Below are 20591 nucleotides of genomic sequence, written 5' to 3'. Positions count from 1 at the left end.
ACACCTTCAGTGCCAGGGCCTGAATCTCTGGACCGCCCTCTCATCACCTCCATCTATAGTGCTTTTCCATTTAAAGAAATTCCTTAAAACTGACAGCTTTGACCACTTTTTCAATTATGAAACGTCGATTCTCCTGCTCCTTGGATGCTGCCTGACCTTCTGCACTTTTCCAGCAACACACTTTTTGACTCTGATCACCAGCATCTGCCGTCCTCACTTTCTCCCAAGTTTTCAGATCTCTGACCTAATGTTGTTCTGATGCAGCTTGATGTCACATTCTATGTTATAATGTCCCTGTGAAGCATCTTTAATGTTTAATACATTTGAAACATGATAGAAATATAAGTTGTTGTTATAGTTTGATCAATAATAATGGTACCTGGAGTTCAGGGGTTAAGTTATGAGGAGAAATTAGGCAACTAGGCTGGTTTTCTCTAGAATTTAGAAGGTCAGGGGTGATTTGATCGATGTTTTCAAGGTATTAACAGGAAAAGACAAGATAGATAAAGATAAATTATTCCCACTGATTGGAGGTTCTAGCACTAGGGGCATAGTCTGAGAATGTGGGCCAGATTGTTGAGGAGAGACGTTAGGAAGCACTTCCACACACAAAGGATGGGAGAAGTTTGGAACTTTCTTTCACAAACGGCAGAGGATGATGGACCGGTTGTTCATTTTAAATCTGAGATTGATACGTTTTTGTTAAGCAAAGATATTAAAGATTTTGGACAAGGGCAGGTATAGTTAGACCAAAGGAAGTTAGATCACAGGTCAGCCATGATCTCAGTGAACGGTGGAACAGACTTGAAGGGCTGCTCCTATTTAACCGAACATGGTACATTAATAGCCTTTTGTCAGGTATGTCAGAAACAATGTGCAGACCTTTCCTAGACACAGAGCAAGGCAAGTGGTGATCCAATGGAAATATATGGCAATAGAAAGAATGTCAATGCTCCCCTGAAGGGTTCAATGGTGGGCATCATGCTGGTGAGTGGCAAGGGGCTGGTTAGAACATCTTTACTTCTCATTATTGCCTCCTATCACCTTACTGACATGCAGTCTGCTGTTCTCCCACATAGGGGAGAGTTATTAGACAGTGACAATTCACGCTGTGAATGTCATAGGGTGTCCCTGACCTGCTACTCCAGGTCTCCTCCCGGGACAGCAGTCCTCAACATCTCCAGGTACAGCCCATGGCCAGTGGCCTCACCCATCCTCAGACGTTGGCATTACCAGCCTCACTGTATCATCATGGCACAGCCTGACTCTGTTACGATACAGCTGACAACTTTGAAACAATACCAACATGACACAGTGATGTCGCTTTGTGTGTCATGACTCCCCAGAGCAGGGTGTAGTTGAGAGCTCTTCACTTGCTCATTCACTGGCCCACCCAGTCTGTGATGGACAAGGCAGTCTGCACACCTTGACTCTACTGGGGGCCTTTAAACGCCACTTCCCATCCGACCTGAACCTTGAAGTCGGCAGGAGAAGATCCCAGGCTGGGGAAATTCCAGCAGACACCTTGCTCTAGTGGTCATCAGGTGGGAAGGGAATGTGTTGCTCTTTCCCCGCCAGGCAGCCAGCTCAAAGGTGGCCAGGAGTTCTGCCTCTACCTCCATTGGTTGTGATGCTGCCGTGAGCAGAGGCCAGGGGATCGTCTTGGGAATAAATGGCGAGGGTGAAGTGGAAGTCCTTGTTATCCCAGAGACACATGGCTGGTAGTGGGTTTAACCCAAGCCTCAGGCACAGGGGGAGGTTTGAGAAGAAGGGGCCTCTTTTGTAATGGAAATGTGAATTTATCCAAATTAAAATGCAAATGCACTTTCAATTCATGAATAAGAACAGAATAAATAACAAATCTCTCCCTCTCTTCCCCCCCTCCCCCCCTTCTCGGTGTCTCCCTCTGTTTCCTGGATTTCTGACCAGTAGCTGAGGCAGCACCAAGTTCACACACTGGCAATGGTCCCTGATAGAAAGTAAAGTTCCCAGCTTAACCAAACCTGTAACCTTAAGGCATCCTCTAATTGTAACTCACACCGAGGTAAGGAAATATGATGGCTATTAGATGGCATAGACTAGAGTCCAGTATTTTTCATTTCGCATCAAATACCAATAATCAGATTGACTCAATCCCAACCGGTTCCCTCTGCATTGATAATAGCAGTGATTACAGAGCAGCATTATTATTGGTGTGGTTGGGCTGGGTTTAACATGGCGCAAACAGGCAACAACAATGTGCTCATTGCTATTTAGTTGCTGCACTCAGCAATTTCTTTCTTACGTATTTGCATTATGTATCTCAGAACAAAACCCACGCAATACTTTTCAGGTTGATGTGTGGCCAGGAAGCCAGTACCTTGCTAGAGGAATTGGTGGTTTAACCAGGATTTATAAAGAAATATTGCCAAGGATAAAATCTTTTAACCCATTCAGCTGGTTAACAGAATTGATATTGCCCTGAACATCTGCCCATTTCCAACTTTAGCAACAAGTGACAGGAACTTGTAACCACAACATTCATGACCCGGACATGTTAAAACACACAGTCCCATCAGCAATAAAATCCTTTTGTGAAAGCTGTTAGAATTTGTAAACTAAATCATCTGAATGATTTTACTTTCTTGTACCTCTTACTTACGACATTACTAACATTGACCAGAATTACTATATTGTAGTGTAGAGAGCAGAAGGTAGATGTTACTTACGACATTACTAACATTGACCAGAATTACCATATTGTAGTGTAGAGAGCAGAAGGTAGATGTTAATTGTGAGAAGAACTAAAAATACAAACCAGTTCCTGCCAGAGATTAGGCTAGGGACTACACTGAAGCTAAGTGATCCTGACTACAGTTTACAGATAACTTAAATAATACTTATGATGCATGATCTGTTGAAAAACTATGATTCAACTTTAATTAAAGTTACACCATCAAACAGACACACCCTTCAATAATTAGCCTTGGCTGTTAAACTATTAAAATATTAAGGTGTAAAAATTGGATTGTGATGTTGTTTGGCTGAGAACACTACAATTCACAATTTACCTGTACTAGTTCTAATCAATAAATATCTTCCTGCCTTTTCATTCATGTGATAGTGGTATGTAATCACGGCGTCCCCAGGCTGGTGGGCAGACTTATAAGATGGCCTGAATACCAAATGGGGCTGTGTGGTGTTCCAGCCAATTTTCAGCATGTTTGATTTGATTTATTGTAGTCACATGTACCTAAGTACAGTGATAAGCTTTGTTTTGCAAGCAGTACAGGCAGATCATACCGAACAAAACATGGAGGAGCTGCTGTTGGACTGGAGTGGACAAGGTTAAAGTTTGCACAGCACCAGGTTATAGTCCAACAGGTTTATTTGGAAGCACTAGCTTTCAGAGTGTCACTCCTTCATTGGGTAACTACTTGATGAAGGAGCAGCGTTCTGAAAGCTTGTACTTCCAAATAAACCTGCAGGACTTTAGCCTGATGGTGAATGATTTTTAACTATAGCAAACAAGGATGTACAGATCATAGGGTGCTTAGACAGAGCAAGGTGTACAGGAGGCACTCAAAGCAAAATCAACATTAGGTTTGAAGTTAGAGAGTCTACTCATCAGTCTGATAATGGCAGGGAAGAAGCCTGTTGGCGCATGTGTTCAAGTTTCTGCATCTTCTGCCTGATGGACGAGGTGATAGGAGAACATTGCTGGGGTGGGAGTGGTCTTTGATGTTGGCAGCCTTTCTGTAGCCAGGGCCTGTGTAAATGGAGTCCATGGATGGGAGGTTGGTCTGGGCTGTGCACACCACCTTCTGCAGTTTCTTACAGTCTGAGACAAAGCAGTCGCTGTATCAGGCCATTATGCACCCATACAGAATGCTGTCGATGGTGTATCTGTAAAAGTTAGTCAGGGTCCTTATGAAAATGCTGAATTTCCTGAGCTGTCTGAGGAAGGAGAGGCGCTGTTGTACCTTCTGGACCATCACATCGATTTTGAGAAGTCCAGGGCAGATTGTCGATTATCGTCACTCCTGAGGAACTCGATGCTCTCCATCCACTTCACCTCCGCTCCATTGATGTAGATTGGGGCATGTTTCCCTACTTTCATCCTGAAGTCAATAATGAGTTCTTTAGTTTTGCTGACATTGAGAGAGAGAGCGAGAGAGAGAGGTTGTCCTCATTGCACCATATCACAAAGCCCTTTATCTCCCTTCTGTATTCTGATTCATTGCTGTTTTTCTGAGCTGCAATCAGTTCTGAGAATGGATCACCATACCTGAAATGTTGACTGTGCTTTCTCTCTACAGATGCTGCCAGACCTGCTGAGTTTCTCCAGCACTTTCTGTTTGTGTTTCTGATTTCCAGCATCTGCAGTTCTTTGTTTTTTTTTCTCATTCAACTCAACTTTTGCTGTTTAATCAACATCCCTGAAACCCTTACACTCCTCAGAAATTCCTCTCCATTCTTACAGGCAACTGTTTGTATCAGGCACGTGTTACCAACTACTAACCATCAATTGCAAAGACATCAGTTATGAAATATTGAGCATGATAATGATGATGGTTGGGCTTGTATTTTCAATTATAATTAAAGCTGATTTTTAGGGAACATGAATCCATATTTCACGCTTTGTTTGAAAGTTAGGATTTCTATGCAGTTGGAAAGGCAAAGATTGATTAGGGATAGTCAGTGTAGTTTTGTGTGAGGGAAATCATGTCTCACAAACTTGATTGATTTTTTTGAGGAAGGAACTAAAGAGATTGATGAGGGCAGAGCAGTAGATTTTGTTTTTCTTGGACTTTAGTCAAGTCTTTTGTAAGGTTCTGCATGGTAAACCAATTTGTAAAGTTAGATCACATGGGATTCAGGGTGAGCTTGCCAATTGGATACAAAATTGGATAGATGGTAGGAGACAGAGGGTGTTGGTGGAGGGTTGTTTTTTGGACCAAGGGCCTGTTCCACAGGGAATGGCACAAAATCCATTTTTGTTTGCCATTTGTACAAATGATTTAGATAAGAACAGAGGAGGCATGGTTAGTAAATTTGTAGATAACATCAAAATTGGTGGCATAGTGGACAGTGAAGAAGATTATCAAGGATTACAAGACCTTGATCAATTGGGTCAATGGGCTGACGAATGGCAGATGGGGTTTAATTTGGATAAATGTGAGGTATTGCATTCTGGTAAAACAAACAAGGGCAGGACTTATACAATTAATGGTTAGAACCTGGGTAGTGCTGTCGAACAGCGAGATGTAGGAATTCAGGTACACAAATCTGTGTCACAGATAGACAGGGTATTCAAGAAGGTGCTTAGCATGCTTGGCTTCATTGCTCAGACCAATAAGTATCGGAGTTGGGATGTCATGGTGAGGTTGTACAGGACATTGGTGAGGCCTCTTCTGGAGTACGGTGTGCAGCTCTGGTCACCCTGTTATAGGAAGAATATTATTAAATTGAAAAGGGTTCAGAAAAGATTTACCAGGATCTTGCTGAGAATAGAGCATGTGAGTTATAGGGAGAGGCTGGTTCGGCTGGGACCTTTTACACTGGAGTGTAGGAGGTTGAAGGTTGACCATATCGTGATTTACAAAATCATTAGGGGTGTAGGTAAGGTGAATAGCAAAGCTGTATCTCCTGGGGTGATGGAGTTCAAAACAGGAGCATATTTTTAAGGGGAGAGGAGAAAGATTTAAAAAGGGCATAAGGGGCAACCTTTGTACACAGAGGATGGTTTGTGTGTGGAATGAACTGCCAGAGGAGATAGTGAGGGGGCAGTTACAACAGTTAAAAGACATTTGGATCAGATCATGAATAAGAAAACTTTGGAAGGATATGGGCCAAGCACAGGCAGGTGGGACTGGTTTGATTTGGGAATACGGTTGGCAAGGACTAGTTGGACCAAAGGGTGTATTTTCACACTGTATGACTCTGTGTTAAAGTTATTGATTTTAATTTTGCAAAGGAAGCATTGCAGTCACCAAACAGAAAAGCACTTTATAAACCATGAATTGCTGTAACGTTTTAGTTCCTCACTATTAATTTGTGCTAATGAGAGGCCTGTCAGAAATGAATCCTTTGCTTTCTCTCTCCCCCATGCCTGGTTTTCCTCCCTGTCCAATCAGCAGGAAGGATCTGCCCAAGGTGGGACTTATCTTCGCTTTCTATACATTTGTGTCTGAGCTTCTGGCCTCGTTCTTTGTCCACTCGACCTGCACTTGGCCACACCTTAACCAACTGTTCGGATTATTTTGCATCGACAACACTAACTTTTGTAAATTAGATTTTCAAACTTTCCATTCTAGTTTAACCATTTTCTCTCTCACACTAATTTTATTATTCAATGACACTTACCAAAGACTACCACGCCAAACAATTAGAATCAACAGGATTTCCTTACTATGGGAAAAAGGTCAGCTGAGCCTTGAACAGTGCCATGTTTATTTACCTCATCCTGTAGGTGCCTGTTGTAAGGTCTTTCCATGTGAATCAAGCAACCCCTATGATTTTATGGACAGCCTGTGTTAATTTGCTGCCATATGTGCAATGGAGGGGACAAGGTAAAAGATGACTAGCCCTCGTGTGCACGCCCACATGTTCGAATGGCACTTTTGCTGTCTGCTGCTGTAACTGCATCAGGCAGAGCAGTTGCTTCAGGAATCTGGTGTTGGACATATGGAAACATAGGTAGGGAGGAAGTGGTCGAGCGAGGGAGCCGTGTTTTACTAAAGAAGCTGAATCTCTTGTCAAGAGGATAAAGGAGGCTTATGAAAAGATGAAGTGTGAAGGCTCATTTAGGGCGTTTGAGAGATACAATTTAGCCGGGAATGACCTAAAGAGAGAGCTAAGGAGAGCCAGGAGGGGATATGAGAAGTCATTGGCAAGGAAGTTAAAGGAGAACCCTAAACCTTTCTATAGGTATACCAGGAATAAAAGAATGACTAGAGTAAGATTAGGGCTAATCAAGGATGGTAGTGGAAGTTTGTGTCTAGAGTCCAAAGAGATAGGAGAGGTGCTAACTGAATGTTTTTCATCAGTAATCACACTGGATAAAGACAATATTGTCAAGGACAATACTGAGATACAGGCTACTAGACTAGATGGGATTGAGGTTCATAAGGACGTGATGTTAGAAATTCTGGAAATTGTGAAAATACATAAGTCCCCTGGGCCAGGTGAGATTTATCCTAGGATTCTCTGGGAAACCAGGGAGGAGATTGCTGAGTCTTTGGGTTTGGTCTTTATGTCATCGTTGTCTCCAGGAATGTATCAGAAGATGGAGGATAGCAAATGTTGTTCCCTTGTTCAAGAAGGGGAGTAGAGACAACCCTGGTAATTATAGACCAGTGAGCCTTACTTCGGTTGTGGGTTATAAGAGATAGGGTTTATAATCATCTAGAAAGGAATAAGTTGTTTAGGGATAGTCAGCATGGTTTTGTGAAGGGTAGGTCATGCCTCACAAACCTTATTGAGTTCTTTAAGAAGGTGACTGACAGGTGGATGAGGGTAAACTGGCTGATGTGTATATGGATTTCAGTAATGCATTTGATAAGGTTACCCACAGTAAACTATTGCTGAAAATACAGAGGCATGGGATTAAAGGTGATTCAGTGTTTTGGATAGAAATTGGCTAGCTGAAAGAAGACAGAGGGTGGTGGTTGATAGGAAATGTTCATCCTGGAATTCAGTTACTAGTGGTGTACTGCAAGGATCTGTTTTGGGGCCACTGCTGTTTGTCATTTTTATAAATGACCTGGATGAGGGGGTAGAAGGATGGGTTAGTAAATTTATGGATGACACTAAGGTTGGTGAAGTTGTGGACAGTGCTGAAGGATGTTGTAGGTTACAGAGAGACATAGGTAAGCTGCAGAGCTGGGCTGAGATGTGGCAAATAGAGTTCAATATGGAAAAGTGTGAGGTGATTCACCTTGGAAGGAGTAACAGGAATTAAGAGTACTGAACTAATGGTAAGATTCTTGGCAGTGTAGCTGAGCAGAGAGACCTCTAGTGTCCATGTATATAGATCCCAGAAAGTTGCCACCAAGGTTTATGGGATGTTAAGAAGTCATACGGTGTGTTAGCTTTTATTGGTAGAGGGATGGAGTTTTGGAGCCATGAGGTTATGCTGCAACTGTACAAAACTCTGGTGCGGCCGCACTTGGAGTATTGCGTACAGTTCTGGTAACCACATTATAGGAAGGATACAGAAACGTTGGAAAGAGTTCAGAAGAGATTTACTAGGATGTTGCCTGGTATGGAGGGAAGGTCTTATAAGGAAAGGCTGAGGGACTTGCGGCTGTTTTCATTAGAGAGAAGAATGTTGAGAGGTGACTTGATTGAGACATACAAGATAATCAGAGGGTTAGATAGGGTGGAGAGTGAGAGCCTTTTTCCTCAGATGGTGATGGTTAGCATGAGGGAAAATAGCTTTAAATAGATGGGTGATAGATATAGAGAGATGTTAGAGATAGTTGCTTTATTCAGAGTAGTAAAGATGTGGAATGCACTGCCTGCAACAGTAGTAGACTCACCAACTTTAAGGGTGTTTAAATAGTCATTGGATAAAGATATGGATGAAAATGGAACAGTGTAGATTAGATGGGCTTCAGATTGGTTTCACAGGTCAGTACAACATCGAAGGTTGAAGAGCCTGTACTGCACTGTAATGTTCTACGTTCTAATGCACTGGAAACAATTCACTTAAGAATATTTATGGGACTTTGTTTTATATTCTCTTGAAAGTTTGAGAAGAATGATAGTCTATGTTCATTAAAATTGAAATATAAAAATAATTCAGATCTAATTGTTGTATAATTTAAGGTAGGATTGCAAACTAGAAGACACAAATGCAAATTAGGAAGCCTCAAACCTCAGGGGAGACTTGAGTGTAATTTCAGAGGGTTATTGTTGAGTTTGTCACTCAGGTAATAATGTGGTGCATCTGGCTTTATATAAACCCTGATCAATTCTCATTCCATTGGCTGGGTGGTGAAGTTAAGAAAATTAGCTCCTCTGCCCACAGAGTGTCTTGGTTGTGGAAGACACTCCCGTTAAATCACAACATAATCACTCCCAATAAGTCACATCATCAAATGCATTGAAAGGGTGTTGAATAACCTGAGGTCGCGTATGGGACTGAAAGTTGTCAGGATCACTTTAGACCATGACACTGTAGTAGATGACGGATCTGTCCCATTGGTCTTTAAAACTGCTCAATCTGAATTTGCCTTGCTGTGTCCAATGCAGATAATGTGGTGGAAAATGGATTCCAACTGAGGAAAGTGGGTAGAAGTAATTTTTTTTTTCCCCCTTGCATATCTTCAAATCACTTCCTGGACATTTCCTTGATCATTTTTGGGTCCATCTGAAAAGGAACTGATTAACGTGGTTGAATTTTTCAGATAGTCATTAACACTGCTGATAGGGGAGAACATAACTGAAAGGAATGGAGAAGGAAGAATCCATACAGCCTCTCAAGCTGGCCCCACTATTTAATATGATTACGGTTTATCTTCTGTCTCAACTCCATTTTCCCACTCTTGCCCCATATCCCTTAATTCCCTGAGACTAAAAATCTGTCTATTTAGCCTTAAAAATATTGAACAGTGGCACATCCACACGCATGTCCAAGAGGAAATTCCAAACATTTGAAACCATCTGTAAGAAGAAATTTCTCCTCATTTCAGTTCTAAATTATTGCTGTTTTATCCTGAGATGAACAGTTAGACTCTTGCTGGGTTAGGCTGGCTCTATAGGCATGTTGAGATGGTGAGAGCTGTCCAATTCTGTCAGTTCCATCCAATTCCTGGCCCCAGCAACATGCCCGTTATCTGCATTCTGATTTCTGAGCCTGGCCACTTCCATTATGGGGGTACGCATGCAACTCCCTCTTTACAATTTTCTTGGATCAGGCCAGTTTTTTGAGGACACATCGTTGAAATGATTGGGAACCATAGACCAGATCCAGGTAGGTTTTTATAAGGTTTGGAGAGGGACAGGGGCATGGAGGGGGACAGGGACATGGAGGGGGACAGGGACATGGAGGGGGACAGGGACGTGGAGGGGGCTATAAGGGACATGGAGGGGGACAGGGACGTGGAAAAGGCTATAAGGGCCATGGAGAGCTATAAGAGCCATGAGGACATGGAGGGGGTCAGGGACATGGAGGGGCTATAGGGGCATGGAGGGGTGGCAGGGGACATGGAGGGGTGTAGGGGCATGGAGGGCTATAAGGGACATGATGGGCCTATAGATACATGGAGAGATATAGGGACATGGAGGAATTTAAGGGACGTGGAGGGCTATAGGGACATGGAGGGGTATAAGGGTCATGGAGTGCTATAGGGACATGGAGGGGTATAAGGGACGTGGAGGGTGGCAGGGACGCGGAGGGTGGCAAGGGTCACGGAAGATGCTTTAGGACATGTCGGGCTATCGGGACATGGAACGGTTATAGGGACATGGAGGGGGATAAGGTTCATGGAGGGCTATAGGGATATGGAGGGATACGGGGACATGGAGGGCTATAGGGACACGGAAGGGTTTTAGGACATGGTGGGCAATAGGGTTGTGGAGGGCTATAAGGGATGTGGAGGGCGACAGGGGACATGGAGGGCGACAGGGAACGTGGGGGGCTATAAGGGACATGGAGGGCGACAGGGGACATGGAGGGGGATAGGGACATGGAGGGAGCAATGAGGTTCTCCTGGGGAGAGAGAAAGGTGATGTGAAAGGGGATGCCAGATGAGCTAACAGCCTTTAAACCAGTGGGGAGAATCTCCCAGAACACCCAGGTCAGCTTTCCGAATAGCCTGCCCTGCTGTGGGCCTCTCTTTGTACCTGTCTCTGACTGACTTAGCGGGTGATGGCTCAGGGCCCCAAAAATTAAAAGGTGACACGTGGATCGCATGATTAAAGGGGCTGCCTCTGTCTTGGGTCAGGAAATTTCTTTGAGGGCAAAAATTGAGCCTGGCTGCTTAGATGGATTTTCTGAAGGTACCTGATCAGTTTACCGAGACAGAGTATCACCAACATCATAGCAAGGTTTTATAATTGATTGAGCAGCAGAAGGGATAGAGTCGAGGTAGAAGCAATGTTCCCTGTTTAGTGAAATATAGCAAGTGATCTTTTCCAGTGATCTGTACTGGGGCCTGAGCTTTTCATTATCATTTTACAAGAATAAATTACATGAAGGAATAAGAGACAAAATTCTGCCTCACATTGAGAATACCCTCCATCGCATGATATGACACAACCCCTGTGCTAAGTAGATTTCTATCATTTCAAAACCTGGATGTCCACATGATGCTCTCGACCATCAACACCTGCAGAATTGTATTCAACACCAGTCTGTAACCTTCTGGCCTGGGGATATGCCCTCCTTTCTCGTGACCATCAAGGAGGACTATACCTAAGATGGCAATGGAGTAGCTCACTTCAGCCAGAGCTCATCTGCTTCATCCATATGTTTTATATACTTTTTCTCTCTCCTTTTCTCTCTTTTTTTTGTCTTTTCTTTCTCTTCTTGGCCTCCATCCTGCTGGCCTTCATCCTGCAGGCCTCTGACCACTCAGCCTCTGACCTCCTAGCCTTGGACCTCGTGGCTGTAGAATTCCTGGCCTAGGAACTCCCAGCCTCAGGTGTAGACCTGCTGAGTCGGTGTCTCAGCCTGCTGTGGACTTCTGATCTCAAGGTGATTCCAGAGCAATCTCCCAGCCTCACGTACCCTGGGGTGAAGCCCGATGTGGTCTGGGGTCAAGGCCCGGTACAGACTGGAGGCTAGGAGCCAGTATGGAGGGGGTCGGAAGAACATTGTACTGAACTTTATTTCTTTCTCCATTTTATTATTTATTCCTAAAATCTGCAATGCTGGACATTTTACTTCTCTATTTTCTATGAACTGTAACTGAAGAAGGTGTAACTAAGGATCTTTGTACCTAAGATAGTGTCTTTAGCAGCATCTTGTAAACTTTTCACTGTATCCATATGAGTACACGTGGCGATAAAGCTAACTCAATTCAGGAAATCAACTCTGGTTCAATGAAGACTGTGGGAGGGTATGCCAGCAGCTGTCCCAAGCACACCAGTGCTGTCCTTAACATTAAGGCAGTATTTGGAATCAGGGAAACTGAGCAAAAACAATTGTATTAAAACCCCATGAGAAGGTTCCAGCACAAAGGTAGATGGTTGGGGTTGTGGGAGGTTCAGCATCTCTGACACAGGGCAATTCTACAGGAGCTGCTCTCTATCAGTGAAAGGTCTGAAATGGGATGTTCACTGATAATTGAACACATTTCAGTACAATTCACAGCTCTTCAGGTATTGAGGCAGTCCGTATCCAATACTTAGAGTTCACCCTGACCTTATCACAGAGGAATAAAGCTGCATAACATCATGTTCAAATATTGTCCCTCCTGAGGTCGTGTTGCTAATTGGGTAATTTTGAAGTAATGAATGATCATAATGCTTTCTTTCCAGTTAGTTTGTTCTGAATAAAGTTTATCTTTAATTTATTAAGTGTTCAACAACTACTTTTCCAGCTGAGAAAAAGTGATTCTATTCCTGGGTACAGATCTCACCAAACATTCTCATCTACATGCAAACATCGGTGGGAATCTACTCTACACCAGGAACCATCACTGCTAAATCAGAATCTGGTTTCACCCCACGTACACAAGTGTATGTTTCCAATCTAGATCAGAGGGAATTCTACCCATTCCTTCTCTTCTTACCCCATGATCTTTTCAGACATTTGTGAGCTCTGCACTATGGCTAGTGAACTGGACAAAACGTAGGGGTCAAACTTGGATTCTACCTCAGTTGTAATGTTTAGCTGCTCAATGATTCATTAGGAGAGAGTCTTTAAAGAACTCCTTGTTTTTTTGTATTCCTGGCATTCTCTGTTGCCATCTTGTTTGTACTATGACAAGGAGGGATTTTCCTAATGTTTCTTCAGCACTGCAATGTCAGCATATTTGTAATATATTAAACTTATTAAAACCACCTAATTGTGCCTGAACATATTTACAATTTACAATTCCCAACGAGGGAACATAGATTCAAGAATATGTTAGCCAATATTTTTAAATGAGGTACATAACCAATTATTCTTACATCATTTCCCTCTTAATTTAACTGTAAAATATTGGTGTAAGCTTTGTTAGACAAGAAATGAGTCATCAAGGTGTTAAACAATTAAATGTAGAAAGGTTTCCAGTCCCAGCAAGAAATGTTTTAGTTCATCAGAATAACTCTGAGGATGAAGTGCCTTTGCTTGACATTCAGTTTTTTATTTGTGAATCTTGTTACCTCTATGCCTATCTTTCCTCAAATTGAAGCAAAGGAAATGTTTCAAAATGACTTGAACTATGCACAGGTTTGTAATACTTAGCAATCCTTCACAGATTGTTGAAATGTTGGTAAGTTTGATGTTGTAATAATTTTGCCTTTTTATAAATGTGGAGAAGAAAGTCATGCAAGAGTCACTCTGATTTTATTTTTTCTTTTGAACAGAAATACATTAAACAGTTCTATACCTTTGGAGATGGTTCAGAAAATTTCATAGAAAGTAAGGACTTCCTATCAGGAAAGATTAAAGAACTGCAACAATTTTATGGACTGCAGGAAACAGGGGAACTGAACCGTGAAACCATAGAGATAATGAAAGCACCTCGATGTGGTTTTCCTGATCTCGCTCACTATCAACTCTATCCAGGGAGACCTCGTTGGAGGAAACCATTTGTCACATACAAGTAAGGAATTCATACAATGTATTTCTTTTTATTTTAGTTGAATATAAAATGATGATAAAACCATGTTTTTCCTTCCTAAAGTATAGTGAATTATCTACCTCAACTAAGCTACTTTGAAATAGAAGATGCCATTTGGAGGGCTGTGAATATTTGGCAAAAAGCAACCCCACTGAATTTTGTCAGAGTCCATAATTTTGAAGCTGATATCATGATTTCATTTGAAGGACGTGGTATGTTACCATTTTTAACCTTGTTGCTCATGAGCAAGGAACTAACTTCTGTTTATTTTTTATTAACTTCTTTAAATTCAATTCACAGTAACATAGGCTGTTTAGCAAAACCTAAATTGCACTTATTAAATCTATTGGAAAGTTGTGATAATTTAACAGTAAATGTTAATGTTATTCATCATAACCTCCTTCAGTGTTTAACACTGAATTTGAGTTCCTCGTATTTTTCGAGTAAACTAGCATCATTTTCAAAAGTAACAGTGTCATTTGAGAGGTTAGTTATGGAATCATTGGTGACAGAAGAGGCTGGTGCAACTATTTCAAACAAGGCGCAATATTTTCAATATTCATTGGGATGATCTTGTTGAAAACATAGTAATCTTGGTGTAAACTCTGATCTGCAGGAGTATGCCAGTAATACTCCCACTTGCCTGGGTGAATGCAGGTGAGACAACATTCAGGAAGATAGACACCATCCAGGAAAGAGCAGCTCCCACTTGATTGGCACCACATCCACAAACATCCATTCCCTCTGCCCCCAATGGTCAGTAGCAGCAGTGTGTACTGTCTATAAGATGCACTGCAGAATCTCACCAGAGATCCTTAGATGCCAACCCGTCCAGGCCGACCAGATATCCCTACCCAATCTAGTCCCACCTGCCAGCACCCGGCCCATACCCATCGAAATGCCCCTTCAATGTTGCAATTGTAGCACTCACTATCCTCCTGGAAATATATCACCGTTCCTTCATTGTCACTGGGTCAAAATCTGGAGTTCACTCCCTAAGGTCATTGTGGGTCTGCCTACAGCACATGCACTGCAGCAGTTCAAAAAGCCAGCTACTCCCACCTTCTCAAGGGGCAATGAGGGACGGGCAATATATGCTATGCCCAGCCAGAGATGCCCACATCCGATGAGTTAATAGAAAAAAATTGACTGACAGTAGCTATTTCTGAGAGACATAATCATTCCTGTTTAATCTATTCATGTTTTCCTAATTGCAGTGATGATGTGCACATTGACATTGCTTAATAACTTGAGTTATATGGTGTTGCTTATGTTATAATTCACAAAAATAATTTGTAAGTAGGAGAGTCTCTGCCTCAGGGTTGGCTAGGTCTTGAAGCTGTGACTGAGCCAACAGCATGGCCTTGTGTAGTCAGCTCAAAGACAGAGCTACCTGCAGGAGAGCGCTCCCTGGTTTCTCATCCACTGAGTACAGCCTCTGGAGCCCCAGGTCAGTGCTGATGCTTGTGTCCCAGAACCTGTGAAAACAATATTTGCTTTAATACTTAATTTTTGTGATAAAATTTGAGCTGCATTATTAAGATGCCAGCAATCGCATGACACCAGGTTATAGTCCAACAGGTCTTTTGAAATCACAAGCTTTTGGAGAACTGCTCCTTCATCAGAATAAGTCTTCACTGTAACCTGGAATCATGTGACTTCAGCCTTGTCCACCCCAACATTGGCACCTCTACATCAGCAATAAAATGCAGTAGTTATTAATTTTAGGATGGAATATTTTGTGAGTGCAGGGAAGGAAAACAATTACATTTTAAGATGTTCTCTGATGGCTTCATAGACAATTTTATATTTGTGATGATACAACCTAATTAACTGGAATTTGGAGCATCTAAGGAAAACAGATTAAAATTTTCACCTATTTTCTGCCTCCATTTCTTGCTTAAACTCTGGGTGGTGAAATCTTCCATTTTTATTGTTGCAAAAACTGTTCACAAGAAACTCTGCAGAAATTTGAATTGGGGTAAGAAAAATTGTGGATTTTAGCCATGAGGTTTAATTGCAATCTTCCTGAAGTTTCAGTGTAATCAGAAAGACGTCTGTGGGAAAGAGGATAGAGAGCCCTGATGTCAGATCTCCACCTAATTTTGTGCCCATCCTCTTTTCTGTTCCCATTTCTGTTGGATAGGGAAACTTTGCTCTCAGAAAGGCTTGGAACTAAATTTCCGGATGTTGGAACGTCATGTTGTGTTGTTTCTTGCTAATCTGTCTTGGGAGCAGCTATGACTGAATTCCAGTCAGTCAGACCTCCTGCACTAGGAGCATGAGGAGCTGGTTTCAAAGGTTGGAATTATAACCCACACTGAACATTTCACCTCAGGATAGAGATTTAATTTACATGTGGGGTCATGCGAGTTCCATTAAAGATTAAACAGAGGTGCTGAATCTCCAGGAATTTAAAGCCTCCATATCTTGCTGCTTGCTTTCCTGTTACTTCTCCAAGATTTTAAAAGATTTTGCACCTTTACTCTGAGGTTAAATGTTCAGTGAATTGTTTCTGCATGAAGCAAATCCAGCCATTGGAGCCAGTTCCTCATGCTATGGGGCTGACCGACTAGAATTTCATTGTTGCTTCCTCCCCTGTGACAGAGTCATGGGAAACTACACACACACAGCATGGCATCCCAAAATTTTGTAATATAGTTCCAGCCTTTCTGAAAGCAAACTTTATATCAATGATTTGGATGTGAATAAAGGAGATATGGTTAATAAGTTTGTAGGTGACACCAAAATTGGAGGCGTAGTGGACAGTGAAGAAGGTTACTTCAGAGTGCAATGGGATCTTGATCAGATGGGCCAATGGGCTGAGGAGTGGCAGATGGAGTTCAATTTAGATAAATGTGATGTGCTGCATTTTGGGAAGGCAAATCAGGGCAGGGCTTATACACTTAATGGTGTGTTACTGAACAAAGAGACCTTGGAGTGCAGGTTCATAATTCCTTGAAAGTGGAGTTGCAGGTAGATAGGATAGTGAAGAAGGTGTTTGGTATGCTTTCCTTTATTGGTCAAAGCACTGAGTATAGGAGTTGGGAGGTCATGTTGTGGCTGTACAGGACATTGGTTAGGCCATTTTTGGAATACTGCATTCAGTTCTGGTCTACAGGAAAAAAATGTTAAACTTAAAAGGGTTAAGAAAGGATTTACAAGGATGTTGCCAGTGTTGGATGGTTTGAGCTATATGGAGAGGCTGAACAGGCTGGGGCTGTTTTCTCTGGACTGTCGCCTGGGACTATTTTCCCTGGAAAGCCAAGGTCTTTTCCTGAGGGGAGGTGAGCCCAAAACTAGAGTGTACAGATTTAGAGTGACAGGGAAAAGATTTAAAAGGATGTGAGCGACAAGTTTTTCATGCAGAGGGTGGTATGTGTATGGAATAAGTTGCCAGAGGAATTGGTGGAAGCTGGTACAATTATAGCATTTAAAAGTCATTTGGATGGGTATTTGCAGAGGAAGGGTTTAGAGCGATATGGGCCAGATGGTGCTCAATTAATTCAGAACAATCTGGTTGGAAGGAATCAGCTGGTTCTCTTACCACGCTGTACATTGGGATGATTCTAAGACAAGTGAAGCTCCAGGCTGAAGTGGCAAAAAGGTCTATCTTTGTTGGACATGAGCTGAGGTGGAGCATATAGTCTCATGGAATAGTTGCAGCTCAGAAAAAAGGCATTCACCTTGTCATGTCAGTGCAGGTCCTCAGAAAGACCACTTTTCAGAGTGCCACGTATCCTGCTGCTGGAAAAGCACAGCAGGTCAGGCAGCATCCGAGGAGCAAGAAAATTGACATTTCGGGCAAAAGCCCTCCATCAAGATGTGCCACTGATCCTGCTCTAATTCCCAGTGTGTAACTTACCCTGCTGTAAGTCACAGAGTGCCACAAACGGTCCTGTCATCACCTCACTGTCCAAGCTGCTTACCTCTCAGGTAATGATCCAATATCCTTGTGAAAGTCTCACTCGCGCCTGCCAGTGTGTCAGAAAGAGCATTCCCAGTACCAAAGCTCCTTCCTCGTGTTGCCATTGTGTCTTTTGCCAATTAGCTTCAACCTCAATGGGACTGGAAGTTACCTGGGGACCCAGCCACCTTGACCCATGGGTGTTTGTAGGGATAGCCGCAAAGATAATGGATCGATTGGTGAACACCTTTAATATTTCTCTTATTCGGCAATGGTTTCTATAGTTTGAGGTTTACGTAGATCTAATCTTACAAGGTGAGAAAGGATGGAGACAGAAGTGGGGAACTACAAGACAGCTAGCTTGATGTCAGTCATCGTTGAATCTATCATCAAGCATGTCATTACTGGATATTTTAAAAAATCATTGTCTGATTGGCAAAAGTGAACAAGGATTTACAGAAATTAGACAAACCTGGGACTTTGAGGTAAAAACAAGGTCTGCAGATGCTGGAAACCAGAGTTTGATGCCTGACCTGCTGTGCTTTTCCAGCAGCACTCTAATCTAGACTCTGAGACTTTGAGTATGTTCCTAGCAGAGTGAACCAGTAGATAAGGTGATTTGGATTTTCAGAAGGCTTTTCGTAAAGTACTACACAGGAGAGATGGGACTGGAGATAATACACTGAAGTGAGGGTTGGTTAACAGGGAGAAAAGAGAAAGAGGAATCAATGGTTCTGAATGAGGGGTGTTATAATTTTTTGTAGTTTTCAGGTGGCACAAGACGTGTTGGAAATCTTTGTTGTGAGCAGGATGGCAAGATGCTTCAAGGAGATTTAAAAATAAAGTATGCCAAATGCTGGTCAGGTGAATTGGCCATGCTAAATTGCCCATTGTATTAGGTGCATTAGTCAGGGGTAAATGTAGGGGAGTGGGTCTGGGTGGGTTACTCTTCGGAGGGTCAGTGTGGACTTGTTAGGCACCCCGGTAACAATGTCCGACAATCTCTTCCATCAGGCAGAAGATACAGAATCCTGAACATATGCACCAGCAGGTTCAGGAACAGCTTTTTTCTGGCCGTTATTAGACCGATGAATGGACTCTCTAGCCTTGAATAATACTGATCTTGCTGATGTTGACCTTGTCTTGCGCACGCCCCTGTGGACGGTAATCTGTATACCTCTAAGGTTTTTCTCACCCAATGATCTGTATATCCTGCTTATCATGATCTGCCTGTACTGCTCTTAAACAAAGCTTTTCACTGTACTCAGGTACACGTGACAATCAATCAATCAATCATATAAGGCAGGGCAAGTGACTGAGGTATCAGTGAGAGAGCACATTGGGGCCAGTGATCATAATGCTATTAGTTTTAAACTAGTGAGGGAAAAGGAAAGAACTAATGAAAAAGTTAAATATCTAAATTAGAGCAAGGCCAAACAAACCATCAGATAGTGGGAAGCCTTCGGAAAAGAAATGATGAGAGTTCAGAGACAATATATTCCTGTTAGGGTGAAAGGCAGGGCTGGTAGGTATAGGGAACGCTGGATGATGACAAAAATTGAGGTTTTGGTTAAGAAAAAGAAGGAAGCATATATCAGGTATAGACAGCAGAGATTGAGTGAATCCTTAGAGGAGGAGAAGGCTAGCAGGCGAATACTCAATAGTGAAATCATAAGGATAAAAAGGCAGCATGAGATAGCTTTGGCAAATAAGGTTAAGGAGAATCCAAAGCGATTCTGTAAATACATTATGGGCAAAAGAGTAAATAGGGACAGAATAGAGCTCATTAAAGATCAGCAATGCAGTCTATGTGTGGAACTGTAGGAGATAGGCAGGGTACTAAATGGGTATTTCAAGTCAGTATTTACTGTGGAGAAGGAAATGTAAACGAGAGACTTTGAAGAGTTAAACAATGATACCTTGAATAGTGTCCAGAGGAGGAGGTGCTGGATGTCTTAAAACACTCAAAGGTGGATACATCCCCAGGACCTGATCAAGTAGTATCCCAGAACTCTGTGGGAAGTTAGAGAAGTGATTGCTGGGCCCCTTCCTGAGATATTTGTATCATCGATAGTCACAGGTGAGGTGCTGGTAGACTGGAGGGTTGCTAATGTGGTGCCATTATTAAAGCAAGGTGGTAAGGAAAAGCCAGGGAGCTATAGACATGAGCCTGACCTTGGTGGTGGGCAAGTTGGTGGAGGGAATTCTGAGAAACAGGATTTACATGTACTTGGAAAGGCAAGGACTGATTATGGATAGTCAACATGGCTTTGTGCGTGGGAAATCATGTCTCACTATCTTAGAGTCAGAGAGATGTACAGCATGGAAACAGACCCTTCGGTCCAACCCATCCAGGTATCTCAACCCAATCTAGTCCCACCTGCCAGCACTTGGCCCATATCCCTCCAAACCCTTCCTATTCACAGCAAAGAGCGGCGCGAGCTGGGCGGAAGTGAAGTTGGAGCGCAGAGCTGGTTGGGAAGGTAAGTGATTGATATTTGAATGGCTGTGTTCTAGACCCCAGGCCCTCCAAAGTAGGGCCTCCCTCCCATCCTCCTCCTCTAACCTAACTTTAAAGTCCACAGGTAAGCTACTCAGTGTTCTTGTTTTGGAGACGAAGTGTAGAGTAATGGCAGCGCAGGCAGTGGAATGTTCCTCCAGCAGGATGTTTGAGGTAGGGTGATCACCGATGCTCCTGCCGACTTCACCTGCAGGAAGTGCAGTCAGCTCCTGCTCCTCACAGACCATGTTAGAGAACTGGAACTGGAGTTGGATGAACTGAGGATTATTTGAGAGGGTGATAGATAGAAGCTACAGGGACATAGTTACGCCAGAGAACAGAGGTAGCTGGGTAACAGTTAGAGGTGGGAAGGGGAGGAAGCAGGCAGTGCAGGGATCCCCTGTGGTCATTCCCCTAAACAATA

General features: G+C 42.7%; 1 protein-coding gene across 3 annotated transcripts in view; it reads left to right on the top strand.

The window, feature by feature from the left end:
• Window positions 1-13223: 13223 nt before the first annotated feature.
• Window positions 13224-20591, top strand: part of LOC122550422 (matrix metalloproteinase-20-like) — a 27091-nt gene continuing 19723 nt past the window's right edge. The window contains exons 1-3 of one of the 3 annotated variants that reach the window (XM_043691132.1): window positions 13224-13409; window positions 13504-13742; window positions 13824-13972. In XM_043691132.1, the coding sequence (XP_043547067.1) occupies window positions 13359-13409; window positions 13504-13742; window positions 13824-13972 (439 nt within the window). In that variant the 5' untranslated portion in view covers window positions 13224-13358. The remainder of the gene's footprint in view (window positions 13410-13503; window positions 13743-13823; window positions 13973-20591) is intronic. The other 2 variants (XM_043691131.1, XM_043691133.1) reach the window with 2 other exon arrangements.

The sequence above is a fragment of the Chiloscyllium plagiosum genome, chromosome 6 (assembly GCF_004010195.1).
Source record: "Chiloscyllium plagiosum isolate BGI_BamShark_2017 chromosome 6, ASM401019v2, whole genome shotgun sequence".
NCBI classification, from domain to species: Eukaryota; Metazoa; Chordata; class Chondrichthyes; order Orectolobiformes; family Hemiscylliidae; genus Chiloscyllium; species Chiloscyllium plagiosum.
The sequence above is the reverse complement of the archived record's forward strand: the minus strand, read 5'-3'. Positions and strand labels throughout refer to the sequence as shown.